This window comes from Eurosta solidaginis, chromosome 4, assembly GCF_040869045.1.
Source record: "Eurosta solidaginis isolate ZX-2024a chromosome 4, ASM4086904v1, whole genome shotgun sequence".
NCBI lineage: Eukaryota > Metazoa > Arthropoda > Insecta > Diptera > Tephritidae > Eurosta > Eurosta solidaginis.
The window spans coordinates 6,017,321-6,037,853 of record NC_090322.1 but is presented as its reverse complement, the minus strand read 5'-3'; the positions used below and the strand labels follow the sequence as shown (position 1 = coordinate 6,037,853).

General features: G+C 35.9%; 1 protein-coding gene across 4 annotated transcripts in view; it reads right to left on the bottom strand.

Moving 5' to 3' along the window:
• Window positions 1-20,533, bottom strand: part of LOC137248879 (serine-rich adhesin for platelets-like) — a 157,701-nt gene that overhangs the window by 36,015 nt on the left and 101,153 nt on the right. For all 4 annotated transcript variants that reach the window (XR_010952201.1, XR_010952200.1, XM_067779848.1 and 1 more), the window contains one exon: window positions 9,741-10,004. Coding sequence is in view for 2 of the 4 variants with exons in the window: in XM_067779848.1 (XP_067635949.1) it covers window positions 9,741-10,004 (264 nt within the window). In the remaining 2 variants the exon portion in view is untranslated. The remainder of the gene's footprint in view (window positions 1-9,740; window positions 10,005-20,533) is intronic.

Sequence of the window (20,533 nt, the reverse complement as noted above, 5' to 3'; positions counted from 1 at the left end):
AAATCGAATAGGACGTATGTAAATAGGTATGTGGGTATTGTTAATTCTTGTCTTTATTTCGGCTTCGCATGCATATTTATCAGTTTTGCCTGGTTGATGCGACTAAATCGAATATCACAATGAACTTTAGAGCTCTCAGCAACAGCTTTCATTTGATATCCATAATACACACACATTCTAGGGGTATTTGATATCCATATTGGTTTGGCCTATATCTCGAGACCCTAGTCACCTAGCGGCGTAAAACTTACTCTGTATTATAGCACACATCAACAGCTTCAATTTGATACCCATAATATAGAAAAACATTCTAGGTGTATCCGGGTCCATGTTTTGGCCTATATCTCGAGACCGTAGTCACCCAGCGGTGTAAAACTTACTCTGTACTAAAGCATACATCAACAGCTTCAATTTGATACCCATAATGTAAAAACACATTCTAGGTGTATCCGGGTCCACGTTTTGGGCTATATCTCGAGACCCTAGCATCCCAGTGGCATGAAAATTATCCTGTACTATAGCACTCATCAACAGCTTTCATACCATATTATATAAACACATTCTGGGGGCAACCGGGTCCATGTTTTGGGATATATCTCGAGACCCTAGCCTCCCAGTTGTATGAAAATTACCCTTACCCAAAAGACCCTAGGCACGTAGCAAAAAAAAAGGTAGACGTTGGGCGATTCTCAGACATACCCAATATGCTCACAAAATTTCATGAGAATCGGTTCAGCCGTTTCGGAGGAGTTCAGCCTCTAAAACCGTGACAGAAGAATTTTATATATTAGATAAGCAGGATTTCCAACAGATAAATCTGTATAAAACTTTGACGAAGAAGAGAAATAAGATCCTGCCACAGCACAAAGAGCTCCGCGCACAACGCCTGGTGCTCCAGAAACTACTTTACTTCCTGGACCAAATCCAGCACACATAGATTTTCCATCAAAGCTTTCCCTTGCCCAATACCTATGATCGTTATAACAGACCGTTTTTGTTATAGTTTCGGCAGTGGAACGGATTCTATAACTAAATCGAATTCGTGAATACCATTCACTAACTTGCAATTCCATGAGCGGTTTTAATGTATTTTTGCAAAGATCTATTGTTCCTATTGTATTATCTGGCTTAAAGGAGGGATACACTTCAATTATACCTATATCCACTTCGTACCTTTCGTTGGCTAATGATGTAAAAGTAGGATTGCGAACTTGCCGTTGCTCCTTTGCACCAGCTTTAATTGCCATCTTTTTCCCCATTTCTGTTATCGCGCATTCTAAAGCGGTAACCAAGAATTTCCATGTGATCAACGATCCAACGCAAGTATATTTATCGTCTTGATATATTCCCACCACATTTGATTTATCCTCTGTATTCACAGAACTGCTACAACTGCTAGCTCCAGTGCGAAATTCCGCATTCGTGTAGGTGAAAGGGAAGCTAAGTGCGACCAACAGGATATAATTTCGTAAACTCATTTTAAATTATAACTTTTTCAGGCGGTAGTTAAATATTAAGTAAATCAAGATAAGTTTTGTGGGCGTAATTTATACATTAGTGGCTTGTATGAATAAAAAAATAAGTAGAAACGTCTAGATTCAGGAAATGGGCACAAAGCAAATATTTGGCTGTTTTCAAAATAAAATTCCCATGTGATTTGTATATATATTTGCACAGCTTTATCGTGCTCTTGAATTGAGAAAGGCTATGTGATATAATGTTTGTATTTTTGTTGAATAAACATTAATTAGTTTTATGTATTTGTATTTTTAATGAATAAACACCAATAAGTTTTATCTGTTTGTATTTTTAATGAATAAACAATCTGTTTCCAAACTGCTAATTTGTCTATTTTATACCGTCTAGAGATATACGCCGCCGATAAACGCCGCCGTCGCCGCCGATTTTTGTGGTTTTTCGCACGCCGCCGCCAATGTCAAAAATATCGCGTTACTATATTTTCTACTCGTTTAAAAGCGGAGTCATTGGTGCCGTTTGTCGCATCGCTGTAGTCGTATCCCTAACGTAACCCTATACGATACATTGTGATCGATTAATGGTGCCTTAACCTAAAAATCGTTAAAATTTCATAAAAATGGAGAAAACGCAAAAAATTACAAACATATTCCACAAAATATAAGTCTCTTACTCATAATGTATCCAAAACAATGCCTAAAATCTACAAAAAGTTATTAAGATAAAAAGATTTAAAAGATATAGCGAGAAACCAAAAACCAATTGGTTGGCTACGATACGGTTACGACCTTAGCGTTACAATATGGCACCAATAATCGATTACATTGATTCCCATAAGGTTGGTCGAATCAGCTGTTATAAGGTTACGGATACGGTTACCGATAACGTACCAATGTCTGCAGCTTAAGACTGTTTAGGCCATTTATTGTTCAGGTCCAAAATTGGTCGGATATGGTCGAAAGTGGTATCAACGGATGCGCAGCACTGCCAATTATAAGAAACTAATTGCGAAATTTAACTCTTTCTAACTGTTCAAAAGTTATTTAAAAAAACAGGCGCAAAATAGAAAATTAGTAAAATTTTGAACAATGGGCGTGGCACCGCCCACTTTTAAAAGAAGGTAATTTAAAATTTTTGCAAGCTGTAATTTGGCAGTCGTTGAAGATATGATGAAATTTGGCAAGAATGTTACTCCTATTACTATACATATATATGCTTAATAAAAATTAGCAAAATCGGAGAACGACCACGCCCACTTTTAAAAAAAAATTTTTTAAAGTAAAATTTTAACAAAAAATTTTATATCTTTACAGTATATAAGTAAATTATGTCAACATTCAACTCCAGTAATGATATGGTGCAACAAAATACAAAAATAAAATAATTTTTCATTTAATTTGTCTAGGATACTTTTAATGCCATAAGTCGAACAAAAATTTACCAATCCTTGTGAAATTTGGTAGGGGCTTAGATTCTAGGACGATAAGTTATTTCTGTGAAAAAGGGCGAAATCGGTTGAAGCCACGCGCAGTTTTTATACACAGTCGACCGTCTGTCCTTCCGCTCGGCCGTTAACACGATAACTTGAGCAAAAATTGATATATCTTTACTAAACTCAGTTCACGAACTTATCCGAACTCACTTTGAATTGGTATAAAAAATGGCCGAAATCCGACTATGACCACGCCCACTTTTTCGATATCGAAAATTACGAATGATGAAAAAATTGCCATAATTCTATACCGAATACGAAAAAAGGAAGAAACATGGTAACTGGATTGGTTTATTGACGCAAAATATAACTTTAGAAAAAAACTTTGTAAAATGGGTGTGACACCTACCATACTAAGTAGAAGAAAATGAAAAAGTTCTGCAGGGCGAAATAAAAAACCCTTGAAATCTTGGCAGGAATACTGTTCGTGGTATTACATATATAAATAAATTAGCGATATCCAACAGATGAAGTTCTGGGTCACCCTGGTCCACATTTTGGTCGATATCTGGAAAACGCCTTCACATATACAACTACCACCACTCCCTTTTAAAATACACATTAATACCTTTCATTGGATACCCATATCATACAAACAAATTCTAAAGTCAAGCCTGATCCACCTTTATGGCGATATCCCTAAATGGCGTCCACCTATAGAACTATGGCCCACTCCCTCATAAAATACTCTTTAATGCCTTTCATTTGATACACGTGTCATGCAAACACATTCCAGGGTTACCCTCGGTTCATTTTCCTACATGGTTATTTTCCCTTACGTTGTCACTATAGCTCTCAACTGAGTATGTAATGTTCGGTTACACCCGAACTTAACCTTCCTTACTTGTTTTTATTTTATATTGGATTGGCTGAAAGAATAAGCGAAATCGGTGATGCAAAATCCTTTAGTTGGTTCTAGGGGCATGAACAGTCCTTTGAAATGATTCTTACCTCATACTTAAGTGGAGGATATATGTATGTACGTATGAGAAGGGTTTGAAAAATCAATTGGGCTTACATTCAAACAGGTCTCTTAAGCTAACCCAACCGTTTCAGCACAATCAAAAAACGAGACCGTACTAAATTGCACAATATTTAATGCCAATTTAATACGGGTTAATTAAATTTACTACACTTCGGTGTGATCATTGTATAAAATTATGAACTAGATTCGATACATTTCGATTGTTTTTACAAATGATTAATTTATGTTTGCATGTAGAATTTTTTATTCAGAAGTGAAATAATTAATTTGGTCAGCAGCCTTATTTACATATATTAGGCAATTTAATATAGTAATCAAGTATGCAATTTAAACGTGCATTTGAATAATTTAATATTTGTGCCTCCGTAAGCTTCCGAATTATATCAAAAAATGCAGCTGAATAGCAGGATTGTGTCGTAATTAATATCTAATCTAATATATATTATAAATGGGAAAGTTTGGATGTTTGTATGTTTGTTCGTTTGTATGTTTGTCCAGACGTTTGTCTTTGTGACTCAATCACGCAAGAACGGCTGGACGGATTTGGATGAAATTTGGCACACATATAGCCAATAGTCTAGAAGGATCTACTAGCTATATTTTTTTGAAAAGGGGGGAGGTCTCCGCCCCCTAGGAACAGTTATAATTTAATTATTGTATTTTTTCGTATATGTGACTGAATCACGCCAGAACGGCTTCACGGATTTTGATGAAATTTTGAACACAGACAATACTCTACTGGCGAAATTTTTTTCGAACATGGAAAGGGGGCGGAAGTCCCACGACCCAAATAAGTCCAGGGCTTAGAAAATGAGCAGTGATACACCCCCCCCCCCCCCCCCCCATCCTTTCCCCCTCTCGTGCAAAATCTATAAATTGTTATAACTCAATGTAAATTTTCTCCTAAATCAATAATTTTTGGTATCTGGCTCATACAGATCGAGATCTAAACAATTTTGGAAAAACGATCAGTGGTACTCTCCTCCTCCCGCCATCCGCCCTCCTTCAATTGTTTTTATTAGCACGCTTTTATTAGCTTTACCTGTATGTTTCTTTGTAACTCTTCATTCGCTCCAACGCACCTGCTGCCTTATTAACATGGTTTTATAATTATCTTCACCCTATTTGTAATCCCGTTTGGGTCATATCAAGACCCTTCCGGGATCATTTCTGGATGGTTTTCGGGATCCCGCCGGGGTCATTTCGGGACTTTTTCGGGACTATTTCGGGTCCATTTTGGGACCCTTCCGGGATCATTTCTGTATAGTTTTCGGGATCCGTCCGGGATCTCGTCGGGGTTATTTTGGGACATTTTCGGGACTATTCCGGGATCATTTCGGGACTTTTTCGCTATCATTTGGGGACCCTTAAGGCATCATTTCTGGACGGTTTTCGGGATCCGTCCGGGATCCCTTCGGGGTCATTTCGGAACTTTTTCTCGACTAATACGGGATTATTTGAGGACGCTTTCGGAATCATTTCTGGATGGTTTTCGGGATCCGTCCGGGATCCCGTCGGGGTCATTTCGGGACTATTTCGGGATCATTTGGGGTGCCTTCCGGCATCATTTCTAGATGGTTTTCGGGATCCGCCGGGATCCCGTCGGGGTCATTTCGGTACTATTTCGCGATCATTTGAGGTACCTTCCGGCACCGTCCGGGATCCCGTCAGGGTCATTTCGGGACTATTTCGGGATCATTTGGGGTACCTTCCGGCATCATTTCTGGATAGTTTTCGGGTTCCATCCGGGATCCCGACGGGGTCATTTCAGGACTTTTTCTCGACTAATACGGGATCATTTGGGGACCCTTTCGGCATTATTTCTGGATGCTTTTCGGGATCCGTCAGGAATCGCGTCGGGGTCATTTCGCGACTTTTTCGGGACTAATACGGGATAATTAGGGGAGACTTTCGGCATCATTTCTGGATGGTTTTCGGGATCCGTACGGGATCTTGCCAGGGTTATTTCGGGACTATTTTCGGGATCATTTGGGGTACCTTCCGGCATCATTTCTATATGGTTTTGAGGATCCGTCCGGGATCCCGTCGGGGTTATTTCGGGACTTTTTATCGACTGGTATCGGATCATTTGGGGGCCTTTCCGGCATAATTTCTGCATGGTTTTCGGTCATTTCGGGACTATTAGGAGATCATTTGAGGACCTTTCCGGCATCATTTCCGGATAGTTTTTGGGATCCGTGCGGGATCCCGTCGTGGTCATTTCAGGACTTTTTCGGGACTAATACGGGATCATTTTGGGACCCTTCCGGAATCATTTCTGTATGGTTTTCGCGATCCGTCGTGGATCCCCTAGGGACCCTTCCTGGATATTTTCTGGATGGTTCTTGAGAACCGTCCGGGAGCCCGTCAGGGTCATTTCGGAACTATTTCGGGACTATTTCGGGATCATTTTAGTACCCTTCAGGCATCATTTCTTTGTGGTTCTCTGGATAAGTCTAGAATCGTATCGTTGTCATTTCGGGTTTTATGGGACTATTCCGGGAATTTTTGGAGACCCTTCCGCGGCATTTCTAGATGGTTTTCGAGATCTGTCCGCGATAGCGTCGGGGTCATTTCGTGGATTTTTCTGGATAATTTCGGGATAATTTGGGGATCCTATCAGGTTATCAGCTCATTTAGTCCTTTTTTTACTCAATTACAAAAATAAAATGCATTAGACAGAAAAATTTTTTAAAACAGATAACTTGATAAGCAGGCTAACGTGAATAGCCCCTATATTTAATTTTCTCCTTGCGGACGGGGCCGCGGGTAAAGGCTAGTACTAAATATATCGTAAATTAAACGCCCACTGTAAAAATTCTTTTTTGCATTAATATCTTCAGTTTTGCATACAGCTATTATTAAAGCTTTTGTTGTTCTAACTTTCTAGCGATTGAGCTAATGCACTTGTGTTGCTATTCATAAGCGCAAAAGTACTCTCTTCTAGATGCTGATAAAGCCGCACATTTTTAACAAAAAGTTGACAACAATGCACATTATTACAGATGTATGTATGTAAACTTTCAGTACGCTGTTAGACGCTTGACAAGTTATCTTGAACTGGTATCTAAGAATTTTGATGTGTTAACAATTTTAATTGTGTGTACATTAGTTAATCATTTTGTTTTGTTGCTTGTCGGAAGCTGCATTTGTATGGATGAATATTTGTGCAAAATTAACAAATAAAAAAAGAGGTGACACAAGATAACGGAAATAATAATCTTTGCATTGCTAAAATAGCAAGAGGGACGCCATTTCTAGGTCCTTCAAGATGTTTCTTTAAATGGGTTCTGAGTAATTTATTTATTACTAAAGTTTGTCCAGTGTCTGAAATTCAACCACTTTAGTATTCACTAAGTATACCATATACAAAATAAACATAAGGATTATGAGCCCTTCATGTTACATCTTTTGGTTTCTGTTTCAAATTCCTGCGAAAGGTTTACAGATTTTAAATCTAAACTGGCTCATTCCATTTCAAGACAACCGGTCCGCGCAGGAAATGATTTTTGATTTCGATGAAATTTTAATATGTTGTTCTTTGGTCAAAATAATGAAATATGTTTTTTTTTTGCCTCAAAAAAATTTTTTTTCGGATTTATCGGCAATTGAATTCGATAAAATGCAATTGATATTTTATTCACCTATTTTTTAAACTGTCAATAACTTTCTCAAAAATTGACCGATTCTCATTATTTTTTCTTTGAAATGTTCGTTATTACTTTTAATTTTATATAAGTTTATAAACAGTTGCATATAGTTAGTATTTAGTAAAAATGTATGACTTTTTCAAAAATTTATTTCTCAAAATAGGTTTTTTTTGTTTAAAATTTTTCTATACAGAGTGAACAGTTCACATTTCAACTTGGCCAAATGCGTTTTAGCCAAAAGTCGTTGTTTTCGAGATATGAATTTTTGAATATTAAACATTTTTTCCCCCCATTTATTGATACAATGCATTACAGCATACAATAACTTTGTCAAAAATTAACCGATTCTCATGATTTTTTCTTTGAACTGTTCGTTATTACATTTAATTTTACATAAATTTATAAACAGTTACATATTGGTAAAAAAAAAATTATTTTTTTAGTATTTAGTAAAAATTTATGACTTTTTTTCAAAAATTAATATTTCAAATAACGGTTATTGTTTTTTCTTTAAACTTTTTCTATATCGCGTGACCAGTTTATATTTCAACTTGGGTAAATATCCATTAGCCAAAACTCGTTGTTTTCGAAATATGAATTTTTGAATATTAAACTTTTTTTCGCCATATATTGATGCAATAAATATCAGCATACAAGGCGATCAATGTTTTATTTTATTTTATATTATTTTATTTTTTCTTTTTTTATTTGATTTTGTTTTATTTTTTATTTGTTTTTACTTTGTTATTTTATTTGATTTAATTTAATTTAATTTAATTTTAATTGATGTTATTTAATTCTATTTAGTTTTATATAAACATATTTTTAAAATTTTATTTTATGTTATTTAATTAACTTTTGTTTTATTTTATTTTACAAAAATTTTTTTTTTATTGTTTTTATTTCACGTTAAGTTTTATTTTATTACATAACAAAGTTGACTTGAATAGTCCCGTTTGTTTTTTTAAACGCATTAAATATCAGCAATGATGTTTGAGTTTTGCTCATATTTACTGATTCTCGCGGTATATCTATCAACCGCTGAAGATAGCTGGCCCTATGCGCCGCCATATTGAACACCCTGTCAAAACGCTGCCAAAATGATAAAAAGTAGCCATAATTAACATGTTGTTGTTTTTGTTGTAGCGATAAGGACACTCCCCGAAAGCCTTGGGGAGTGTTATCGATGTTGATGGTCCTTTGCCAGATGCAGATCCGGCACGTTCCGGAACCAAACCCGACCATCTTGGGAACGATTTCGTATGATCACATGCGACCTTCTAGGCCATCCCACTCTCCCTCCTCCTAGATCCATGAGGAGTTCACGGCGATTAATGAAACAGGCTTCGCCACGGATATGTGAGGTTGACAATTGGGTTGGAGAAGCTATATTTTGTGCCGGCAACACCTTGAAAGAGTATTTTAGTCGCTTCTTACGACAGGGATACCTACCGCGGGTATATTCTAACCCCCTAACCGGCTGGGGGTTCCATATTTAACATCCTGTCAGGCAGTTGACGGATAAGATATTACACTTGTTTTATCCACAATGCTTTTAGCGTCAATGGGATTCACATATTTTAAAAACGTGTTTGGCATTTGTAGTGGTGTCATTTTTAATTTTAAATTGATATTTAGGGCTATATTTAAGTTTTTGAAAATTTTGTAATGACCTGTACTGCTCCTTGAAAATACCTGTCATTACATATTTAATTTTTTATACCTTACAGTAATAGTTTGCCGTAAAAGGGGCGCAAAATTTTCAACTTGCCTATTTATATTGTGACGAATATTAGGAACACTAAGGGATACTATCATCTCTAAGCCGATACTAAGCAGTCACTTGTATGTGCATAAACAAATCAATCATTATGTATACACATTACAAGCAGCGGAGATATACTCACAAAAGTATGCAATCATCAGCGAAGTATTTCTCACATATACACACACATATGGCTATGCGAGAGACTATAAACTACAACTTTACATGGGATAAGTGAAATTTCACTAAATTCGTTACAATATAAAGATTTATGTTCCTACAGAAACAAGTGTTCCATTTATAACATCGCTGTCTCCCTTCTCCACAATAAAGTTTTATATATTTGATTTTCAATTTTATTAATTAACTTGCCTTCTTTCACCACAATTGTTTGAAGTCCGCGCTGAGCTATCTGTTGTCGTGTAGTTTGTTGTTGTATAGTAATCACCTTGATTGGAGCTATGTCGTTTATGATGTTGCTTTTGTGGGTGGAGCTGTGTTGCGTTCGATTTACTGTCAATCGGCGTTCCGTCTTTTTCGTATAAATTTAACGTTGTGACACTTTGCGTTCCAGTGTGACTTTGCAAAGTTGCCATGGACGTAGGATCGTTGGGAGTTTCAGCAAATGTACTGACGCTGAAAGAAAGTAAATAAGAAGATAATGGGGCATAAGAAGTTAATACATTTAAACATGAGTATACGCAAGTACATAATGTGATTATTATTAAATAAATAAATGAATACGAAACATTTCATTGAAGCCATATTTGTAAACACAATGTAAAAGGGCGTTACTTCTCCTTAAGACTAAATATATACATATGTTTATGTAAATATATATTTCATTACATAGTTAAGAAATTTATTTGCACTATATGTAGTTCTAAGCAGGGACGGAAAATAATAATTATTTTTTTTCGGAGTCGAAAAAGTCTGGGTCAAAAAATTGTCCTAGGTGAAAATGTTTGAGTTTTAAGGTATCCCTATAGCAATTAGGGCTGTGAATTGCATCCGGATTTTTCAACTATCCGGATAAACCGAATATTCGAATAACCGGATAGCTAAGCAAAAAATCCGGCTATCCGGATATACGGATTCATAAATGGGAAATCGGGATAATCGGTGTTCGGCTATCCGGATACGTAAACGAAAAATCCGGATATCCGTATGTCTGGATACTGGAATATAAAAGTTGAATATCTGCATATCAAATTGAACGAAGCAAACATCGAAAAATTATTCACAAACTATGTTTGTAGATTATTAAATTAACGCTAAAAAGCTACAATTTTACAAACAAGTGAAAATAACAACACTGCCATTTGTTTATATTTGTGAAAGACGCTGTTAATTGATTTAAATTTATTTATTGTTGTTAATGTTAAATAAACATATAGGGTACATCAATTTGTTGCTTTAACTGGATATCCAAAAATACGATTATTAACCGGATTTTCATAAATCCGGATATCCGGATAGTTTCACAAACGAATATTAACCGGATATCCATGCCGTCCGGATTTTATCCGTGTCAACCGATATCCGTATGGATATCCGGATATTCAAATATGCGGATAGTCCCAGCCCTAATAGCAATATCATGTCGAATCATGCATCCTTTTTATTTTTCGAACTTTTTCCATAAATGCCCACATATAAAAGTAAAATCTGTATTTTTTGTTTGAGTCCGATAGAACTAGTTAAACTCGGGCTTTTAAAAATAAAAGTCCGGAAATAAAATAAATAAATCCGTACTTTTATTTTTTAAGGCAAAAATAAAATTCCGAAAAATAAAAGTCCGAAAAATAAAAGTCCGGACTTAACTTTTATTTCCGGACTTTTATTAAAAAAAAAAATAATAATTTTTTCTTGATCCAAATTTATTAAAAGTCCAAAATTAATAGTTTTGCAAGGAATTATATTATAAAAGGAATACGAGTTTCCGCCCCTGGTTCTAAGTGTTGCACAATAGATTATTGTTATTATAGTCAATAAAAGCGATGACATTATCATTTCAATTGTCCAATGAATCGTTGATTTGATAATTGAATATTTTTAACAGAGGCAACTTTTTTGTTGTAGATTGCAAGCGGTTAAACCCATTGGTCTCTTCCTATTGAGCAACTGGTATTTTTTGCCTTGCGTATATCCAAATCACTTGCCAGAATAATTCACAACAGAACACAAGTAGCCTAGTAGTAAAGGTTCGTAAGTGAATCCAAATCAAACTCCGTCGGTCGCAGAGGGTGAGTACTCGCCGGACATGGCAAATGCCGCAGCTTCGAGCCCTGGTGCCCGAAACAGCAAAATTAATATATTTCACAGTCTACTATTCTCTGAAACTTAGAATTCTAGTTGCCACAAGTGTGGCCTTTTCGGGCCAGTTAGTTGGCTTTCAGAGAATTCGAAATGAAAATAACATTTTTTTCTGCTGGGTTATTTTTAAGCTTTTGTTAAGGGCCAATTAATGGTAACTTATCCATAACCACGTAAAATAGCTGATCGAACCAACCTTTTGGAAATCAAGGTAATCGATTAATTGTGCAATACCATAACGCTAAAGCCATAATCATATCATAGCCAACCAATTGGTTTTTGGTTTTTCGCCATATCCATAACCTAAAAATATTTTAGTTGGAGAATTTATTAACTTTTTGTAGATTTTATTTATTGTTTTGTATACGTTTATTTTTTGTGGTATATGTTAGTAATTTTTTGCATTATCTTAATTTTTATGAAACTTTCACGATTTTTAGGTTAAGGTACCATTAATCGATCACAATGGAGATGTTTATGGATATGGGCATGGTTACGACTATGGCGTTAGGGTTAAGAAAGTTTAACTGGCCCTTTATACGTGCGCTTATATGCGATAGCACTGAAAAAAGCATAGTTTTGGGCGCTAAATCAAGTTTGATGTTTTGGTCAGCGCTTACACGCGAGTTCTCAAAGTTGGTTTGGCCTTCCTAGGATAAAGAACGCACTAACACCCTGAATAAGTCCGGGCTATTGTGCCTGTTTGCTTGTATGCTTCTATGTCCCAATTTATGTTCCCTGCAAAGACAATAAGGTTTGGCCAAAAGGCGTTGAGCAGCGGAACTAAATCGCGATGATACAATCTTTTATAAGAGCGTACAATTAGTAATTGAAAAACTGGCGTATGATGACATTGATATTCTTGGCCTTAAAAAATGCGCCGTGAGCTCTGCCTTCTCCGGATTAGGTAAAGAGGCAAAACAAGTGAATCTTGTGGTAAAAAAGGACACGCCAAAGTACTTGCTGTCATCCAAGAAAGTATCGACGCATTCGACCCTTGGCAGCCTTGTCACTGTTTACGGGTATTACTTCGAGCCTATTAAGAACTTTGTATATTTGGGAACCAGCATTAACAGCTTATATATCAAACAGATAATAACTCTTGGCAACGAGTGCTACTTTGAACTGAGTTAGGAAAATAAAGTCTTCTCTCGACGAACAAAAAACACGCTCTACAAGTCGCTTATCATTCTTCCTGCCTTCTTCGAGAAAAAAGTTCTCCGGAACATTTATGGTTCGCTGGCTAGATCATGTTATGCTAATAAATGAAGAAGCTCCTGCTAAGAAAGTGCTTCAATAGACAGCTCACCTTAGAAGCAGAGGAAGGGGGAGACCTCCACTGAGTTAGGGAAGGAAGGCAGGAAGACTAGACGTCCCTTGTTGCTGCCAATTGGTGTTAGTTATCGCGAAACAAGGATAGCTGGCGTGACTTGTTACAGAACGGTCAAAATCGCTTAGACGGTATGATGATGACTTAATAAGTTATTACGCTGCATTGATTTTTTAACAAAAGTATGCTTTTATGTGTGTGAAACGAATTCTCAAGCAAAGGTTTTTTATGTACAACTATGCATTTAGGATCAACGTGTAAAAAAAAAATTTTTTTTGTTGATAACTGCTGATTTGCTTAAGTTGTTTTGTTAATTATGCACTTCATAAAATACTTCATCATGTGTATTTTTATCGCTAATACTAATTGTGCTGTTACTAATTCTTATCTTATAAATGTGTTGTTGTTGGCATTTTTTGTTGAGGAGCTTAGTAAACCAAGATCAAATAACAAGAATGAGTAAAACTGCACTTTACAGAAAAGGAAGGCTGCGTTAGTATCGCATAGCAGTTATTGCCGTAGTTATAAAAAATTAACTCAATATTGCAGATTTCAAATATGTTATAAATAAATTTTAAAACCAATTTTTCGTCAAATCTCAATCGATTATTAGCAAAAAAGCTTATTGAACTAATTCAAGACACAAAAATCAAGTTCAGCAATGCCTCAGAAGAAAATTTCTTAAAATTAACATATTCGAATTAAAAATGCTTTTAAGTAAAAGAGAATACACTATACAACAGAAAAAGAACACTTGTGGTCAAATAGAATTGCAATTTCTGTTAAAAAACTTATAAATACAATCCCGTTTTTCGTGGTATTTAACCGACTATATTCTTACAGGGTCATTGTTCAACTAACAAAGAGATACACGTATATTTTTTGCCGAAACCAATTCTCTGATTCCTAAAAAATCTTTAACAAAATATAGTAAAAAGCGTATGAGTTTCTTGAGAACTGAATATTACTTGACAAACGAAATTTCTCTTAAAATAAATATTTTTGTATCCACATTAGACTGGGTCGATTTATTAACCGATATCGCGCCATCGATTTTTCGATAGGATTAGGGCCCAGGAAAGAAAAGTTCCACTACGCATGCCCAAAAAAATTATTTTCGAGCCTACGAAATTTCAGTGTTTGCCTTTTTTCGACTTTGATTTTTAAGGTTTTTTTCAGGGATGCACCTTAACGTTAAGCTAATCGTTTATCAAAAAATTTCCACCGTTTCCGTTGAAACACTTCGAAATATTATCGATAAAGAAATTATCAAGATAAATTGTATCTCGTTTTTAACCGAAACGAAAAGCTTTCGTTAACGTTAAAAACGTTAACAAAAACGTGATACTTTGTGTTTGAATTGTGCTGGCAATGCTATAGCCATGGTGAAACCGTAAGGTGGTAACAGCGAGCGGACATACACACACAAACTCCATGTAATTTGTTTGTGTAATTCGTTGGTGGTAATGTCAAAAATACTCTGAGAAATGTTCGTACTGTCAAAATTCATGAGAAAAGTTGCAATCAGCTTGGCTAATGCTTTCACCTTTAATGACTCCGCCATCAATCAGCTTTGCCAGCACAGTTTGAAATTAATTATCAACATAAACGATTTGATTTCGTTTTGATATGGCAGAAAACGAAACAAAATCATTTCGTTAATTTGACGTTCTTAACGTTAATAAATGAAACGAAATGACTTTGTTTCGTTTATTAACGTTAATTATCGTAACGAAATGATATCGTTTCGTTGGTTAAGCATGCCTGTTTTTTTTCATAACCTACTAAAAAATTTTCATTTGATTGTAAAATCTTTATGTATACCCTGTCCGACCCAAAAATATCCGATAAAAACGTTGGCGAAAATTTTTTAGTAGGTCATGAAAAAAACCTTATAAATCAAAGTCGAAAAAAAGTCAAAAAAGTGAAATTTCGCAGGGTCGAAAATTATTTTTTTGGGTATGCGTAGTGGAACTTTTCTTCCTGAGCCCAAATCATATCGAAAAATCGATGGCCCGATATTGGTTAACTTTCGTCCACACAAATCGACCCACCCTAATACACATTATTTTATTCATAATAATCAATATGTCTACTCGCAAATATTTATTAATGAGCGAATTTAGTTCAGTGTAACCTAATGAGCCTTTTCTTACTGTACAGAAATACAAACAATGTTGTTTTCTTTTCTAAAAATAATTTAAGCCTGTTACATTTTCCCAGCGCTCTCAGAAGTTTGTGTGTTTATTCCACAAAGTATATTCTAGTATTTTATATTGGCGGCCACCGTGGTGTGATGGTAGCGTGCTCCGCCTACCACACCGTATGCTCTGGGTTCGCACCCCGGGCAAAGCAACATCAAAATTTTAGAAATAAGGTTTTTAAATTAGAAGAAAATTTTTCTAAGCGGGGTCGCCCCTCGGCAGTGTTTGGCAAGCGCTCCGGATGTATTTCTGCCATGAAAAGCTCTCAGTGAAAACTCATCTGCCTTGCAGATGCCGTTCGGAGTCGGCATAAAACATGTAGGTCCCGTCCGGCCAATTTGTAGGGAAAATGAAGAGGAGCACGACGCAAATTGGAAGAGAAGCTCGGCCTTAGATCTCTTCGGAGGTTATCGCGCCTTACATTTATTTTTATTTTTATTTTTCTATGAATAAGTAAGGGAGTACCACTAGTAACAAATTCACCCTTTTTGCAAAATGCTAAGTAACACAATTCAAGAGTCAGGGTAACAACGGTATAACATTTTTACCAGAAAAGAAAATGGCATAAGTAAAAGTTTCCATTTATGATATCTTCAATAATCACAGTTATACTTTTGCACCTCACCCCAAAAACCTTCACAGTTGTTCTCATTCCCATTTTAATTATAAATGATTGTTTGCTACATTAAAACAAAAGAAACAAATATAACAAGTAAGGAAGGCTAATTTCGGGCGTAACCGAACATTACATACTCAGCTGAGAGCTTTGGAGACAAAATAAGGGAAAATCACAATGTAGGAAAATGAACCTAGGGTAAACCTGGAATGTGTTTGTGTGACATGGGTATCAAATGGAAGGTATTAAAGAGTATTTTAAAAGGGAGTAGGCCATAGTTCTATAGGTGGGCTCCATTTAGGGATATCGCCATAAAGGTGGACCAGGGATGACTCTAGAATGTGTTTTTACGATATGGGTATCAAATGAAAGGTGTTAATGAGTATTTTAAAAGGGAGTAGGCCTTAGTTCTAAAGGTGGACTCCATTTAGGGATATCGCCATAAAGGTGGACCAGGGGTGACTCTAGAATGTATTTTTACGATATGGGTATCAAATGAAAGGTGTTAATGAGTATTTTAAAAGGGAGTAGGCCTTAGTTCTAAAGGTGGACTCCATTTAGGGATATCGCCATAAAGGTGGACCAGGGGTGACTCTAGAATGTGTTTGTATGATATGGGTATCAAATGAAAGGTATTAATGAGGGTTTTAAAAGGGAGCCGCCCTTAGTTGTATATGTGAAGGCACTTTCGAGATATTGACCAAAATGTGGACCAGGGTGACCTAGAACATCATCTGTCGGGTACCGCTAATTTATTTATATATGTCATACCACGAACAGTATTCAAGGGCTTTTGATTTCGCCCTCCAGAACTTTTTCATTTTCTTCTACTTAATATGGTACGTGTCACACCCATTTTACAAAGTTTTTTCTAAAGTTATATTTTGCGTCAACAAACCAATCCAATTACCATGTTCCATCTCTTTTTTCATATTTGGTACAGAATTATGGCATTTTTTTCGTTTTTCGTAATTTTCGATATCGAAAAGTGGGCGTGGTCATAGTCGGATTTCGGCCATTTTGTATACCAATATAAAGTGAGTTCAGACGTGAACTAAGTTTAGTAAAAATATATCGATTTTTGCTCAAGTTATCGTGTTAACGGCCAGCGGAAGGACAGACGGTCGACTGTGTATAAAAACTGGGCGTGGCTTCAACCGATTTTGCCCATTTTCACAGAAAACAGGTATCGTCATAGAATCTATGCGCCTACCAAATTTTACAAGGATTGGTAAATTGTTGTTCGACTTATGGCATTAAAAGTATTCTAGACGCCCATTTGAAATTTTCTTCTATTTTTGTATTTTGTTGCACCATATCATTACTGGAGTTGAATGTTGACATAATTTACTTATATACTGTAAAGATATTAAATTTTTTGTTAAAGTTTGACTTAAAAAAATTTTTTTTTTTTTTTAAAGTGGGCGTGTTCGTCTTCCTATTTTGCTAATTCTTATTTAGCACACATATAGTAATAGGAAGAACGTGCTTGCCAAATTTCATCATGATATCTTCAACGACTGCGAAATTACAGCTTGCAAAACTTTTAAATTACCTTCTTTTAAAAGTGGGCGTTGCCACGCCCATTTTCCAAAATTTTACTAATTTTCTATTTTGCGACATAAGGTCAACGCACCTACCAAGTTTCATCGCTATATCCGTTTTTGGTAATGAATTATCGCACTTTTTCGGTTTTCGAAATTTTCGCTATCGAAAAAGTGGGCGTGGTTATAGCCCGATGTCATTCATTTTCAATAGCGATCTGAGATGAGCGCCCATGAACCTACATACCAAATTTCATCAATATACCTCAAAATTTACTCAAGTTATCGTGTTTACGGACGGACGGACGGACGGATATGGCTAAATGAATTTCTTTTTTCGCCCAGATCATTTTGATATATAGAAATCTATATCTATCTCGATTAGTTTATGCCGTTACGGATTATCGTTATGCGAACAAAGTTAATATACTCTGTGAGCTCTGCTCAGCTGAGTATAAAAAAACATACACAAAAATTTCCCATCAAATCAAATCTGATTTTTATGGTTTGAACCCTCTAGGGAAGAGAAACATTTCGCTATGTATGCTGTACACTCAGAGAAAAACGCCGTTCTAAAATCCAGCACCACCGGACTCAATTCAAGATTTTCATGTTCTTACTTTTTTGTTCTTGAAAAACGAACGACCTGTTCTTAAAACAACAACCTTGTTCTTGAACTGACACCATTTTCTTGAAAAGAGAACGGCTGGTCTTAAATTATGAACACATGTTCTATTAATGAGAACGAATGTTCTTAAATTAAGAACAATGTTCTTAAATTAAGTTCAAGAAAAAAGAAACGGTATAATTCGTGTGTACTACAATGTTAAATACAACATTTGGCACGAACTACCAAGCAGTTGTAGTGACCCAGCGGCTATGTTGTTGCGGTTGCGATCGTGTGGCGTGAGTTCGATCGCCGTCAAACTCTGAAGCTTTTTAAAACAATTTTTTTGTATTCTATTTTTATAACTCTTATTTTTCGCTCAGTTCCATTCAGGTAATTCTCAAACTTGTTATGAAATGTTTTAAATATATATTCAGATTGCATCATCAAATAAGAAAGATTTCTCTTATCGGGAAATCTATGAAAAAATGCATATTATGTGTTTTTTCAAACATTTTTGGAATTCAATAATATTTTTTTGTTATTAATTATTCTTATTAATAACAAAAAAATTATTTATTAATAAAAAACAAATAAATAAATGGGTGATAATAATTAAAAAATTATCTTCCTCCCACCAATGGTCAAGCACAAACCGTTCTTAAATTGAGAATGAAAACTGTCAAATCGACCACAAATCGTTCTCGAAGAGTGAGAACGAAAAATCTTAAATCAAGCCCGAGTAGTGTTTGAATGAGCACAGAAGGTTCACAAATCAATACCAAAGTGGTCATAAAATACGAACGGTGTGCTTGGAAAAATCGTTCTTAAAACAAGCCCATCGGTCACGAGTTACGAAAAAACGTACTTAACAGACTTTTGTCAACGAATGTTCTTAATTTTGAACTTGTTTCGTTCGTTTTAGAACGATTTTTTCTCTGAGTGTATAGTTTCCAATGAAAAACGTAATTGCGCAGCTTATGACTTCTCATGAAATGAGTGAAAAAGTTTTCCGCGCTGCTATTCCTAGCATTCAGGGTGAAACTTTTTATTAATTAAAAATAAAACGTGCGAAAAAACTTATTTAATAATGCAAGTTTTTTTACTGTTTTTCAGCCCTTTAGATTATAAGAAAAAAAATTTTTTTTTCTCCTACATATTTTGGTTTGTTTTTGCACTTTCCTGAGGCAGCCTTTTTTTGGACAAAAACACAATTATTGATTTTTACACTCATATACATATATCACATTAAACAAATTTACATGAGAGAATATGAAATATATTGACTAAGACAGCATTGAAGCGCGTTCTCAATATTTCCAGTAGTATCGAACCGACAACAAAACCGATTTGAGCTTCTGCTCACTTAAAAACGAAGCGGATCTCTAATAGAGCACTTCGATGTAAAGTGCCAGAGCGTACAACGTGTGATACACCTTGAAACTTAATTGAAACAATTTGAAATTCTTTGAGATGGTCTAGTTTTTTGTTTAGTAAATATTTAATTTTTTTTTTGCTAAAATAGATGAAAAAACTATGCTTTGTAAATTTAAGAAAACCCGCAACATAAGTAAACTCAATTCAATATTGAATAAACATGGGAAAAAATGCGAAATGTAATTTCTTGTCTATACCAAATATCGAATAGCTGCTTCACCTGACCGACCGATTTCAATATCTCTATGTATATAAACCACTACGAAAATGTATGAAACTAACGCAGTTAATAAAATTGTATTCATGGATAGGATTATCATGGCTTCATTGAACCCCTTGAGGGCAGTGCGTAGGTATGCCTGTCGTAAGAGGCGACTAAAATTCCAGATTCAAGGGGCTGTGTAGCCCAACCCTTCAGGTTGCCAGCGCAATATATAGCTTCTCCAAACCCAATTGTCAACCTCACCTATCCGCGGCGAATCCTGTTTTACTAACAGACGAGGCTCTGGCGACCCCAAGCTCCTTATGGAACTTGGGGGTGGGGAGGGAGGGAATGGCCTGAAGGTTTAATGTGGCCACATAAATCGTTTCCGAGATGGTCGGACTAGCACCTTAATGGTGCTATGGTACCGGAGCGTACCGCATCTGTATCCGGCAAAGGACCATCACATCGATAACACTCTCCAAAAACCTTCGGAGAGCAACCTTATCGCTACAACAACAACAACAACAGGGCAGTGCGTCTTCACAACGTCTACGAAAAAAAAAAGACAAAAAAAATTTTCACCCGTCCTTTTTCCTGATGTTACTACTTTTCCAGTAAACAGATACATTTTTCATAAAGAAGCTTTCGCATCTTCTTGCCCGTCGTTTCCCCTCTCCATGTTTAATCTCTGTCTATCCCCCGTGTCTTCCCCCTTTTTCGGGTTTTTTCTCTTCTGCTCCCACATTATATTCTCAACCTCCAACCATTTTCCTTGATCTCCTTTCATTCACTTACTGCCTCTCCTTAGCATCTTTCCCTCACACTTTCTTTATTTTTACCTCCATTTCCTACTCACAGTTTCTTTTTTCTCCCCCGCCCTCCCCCTTTCTTTCGCCAACCCCTATC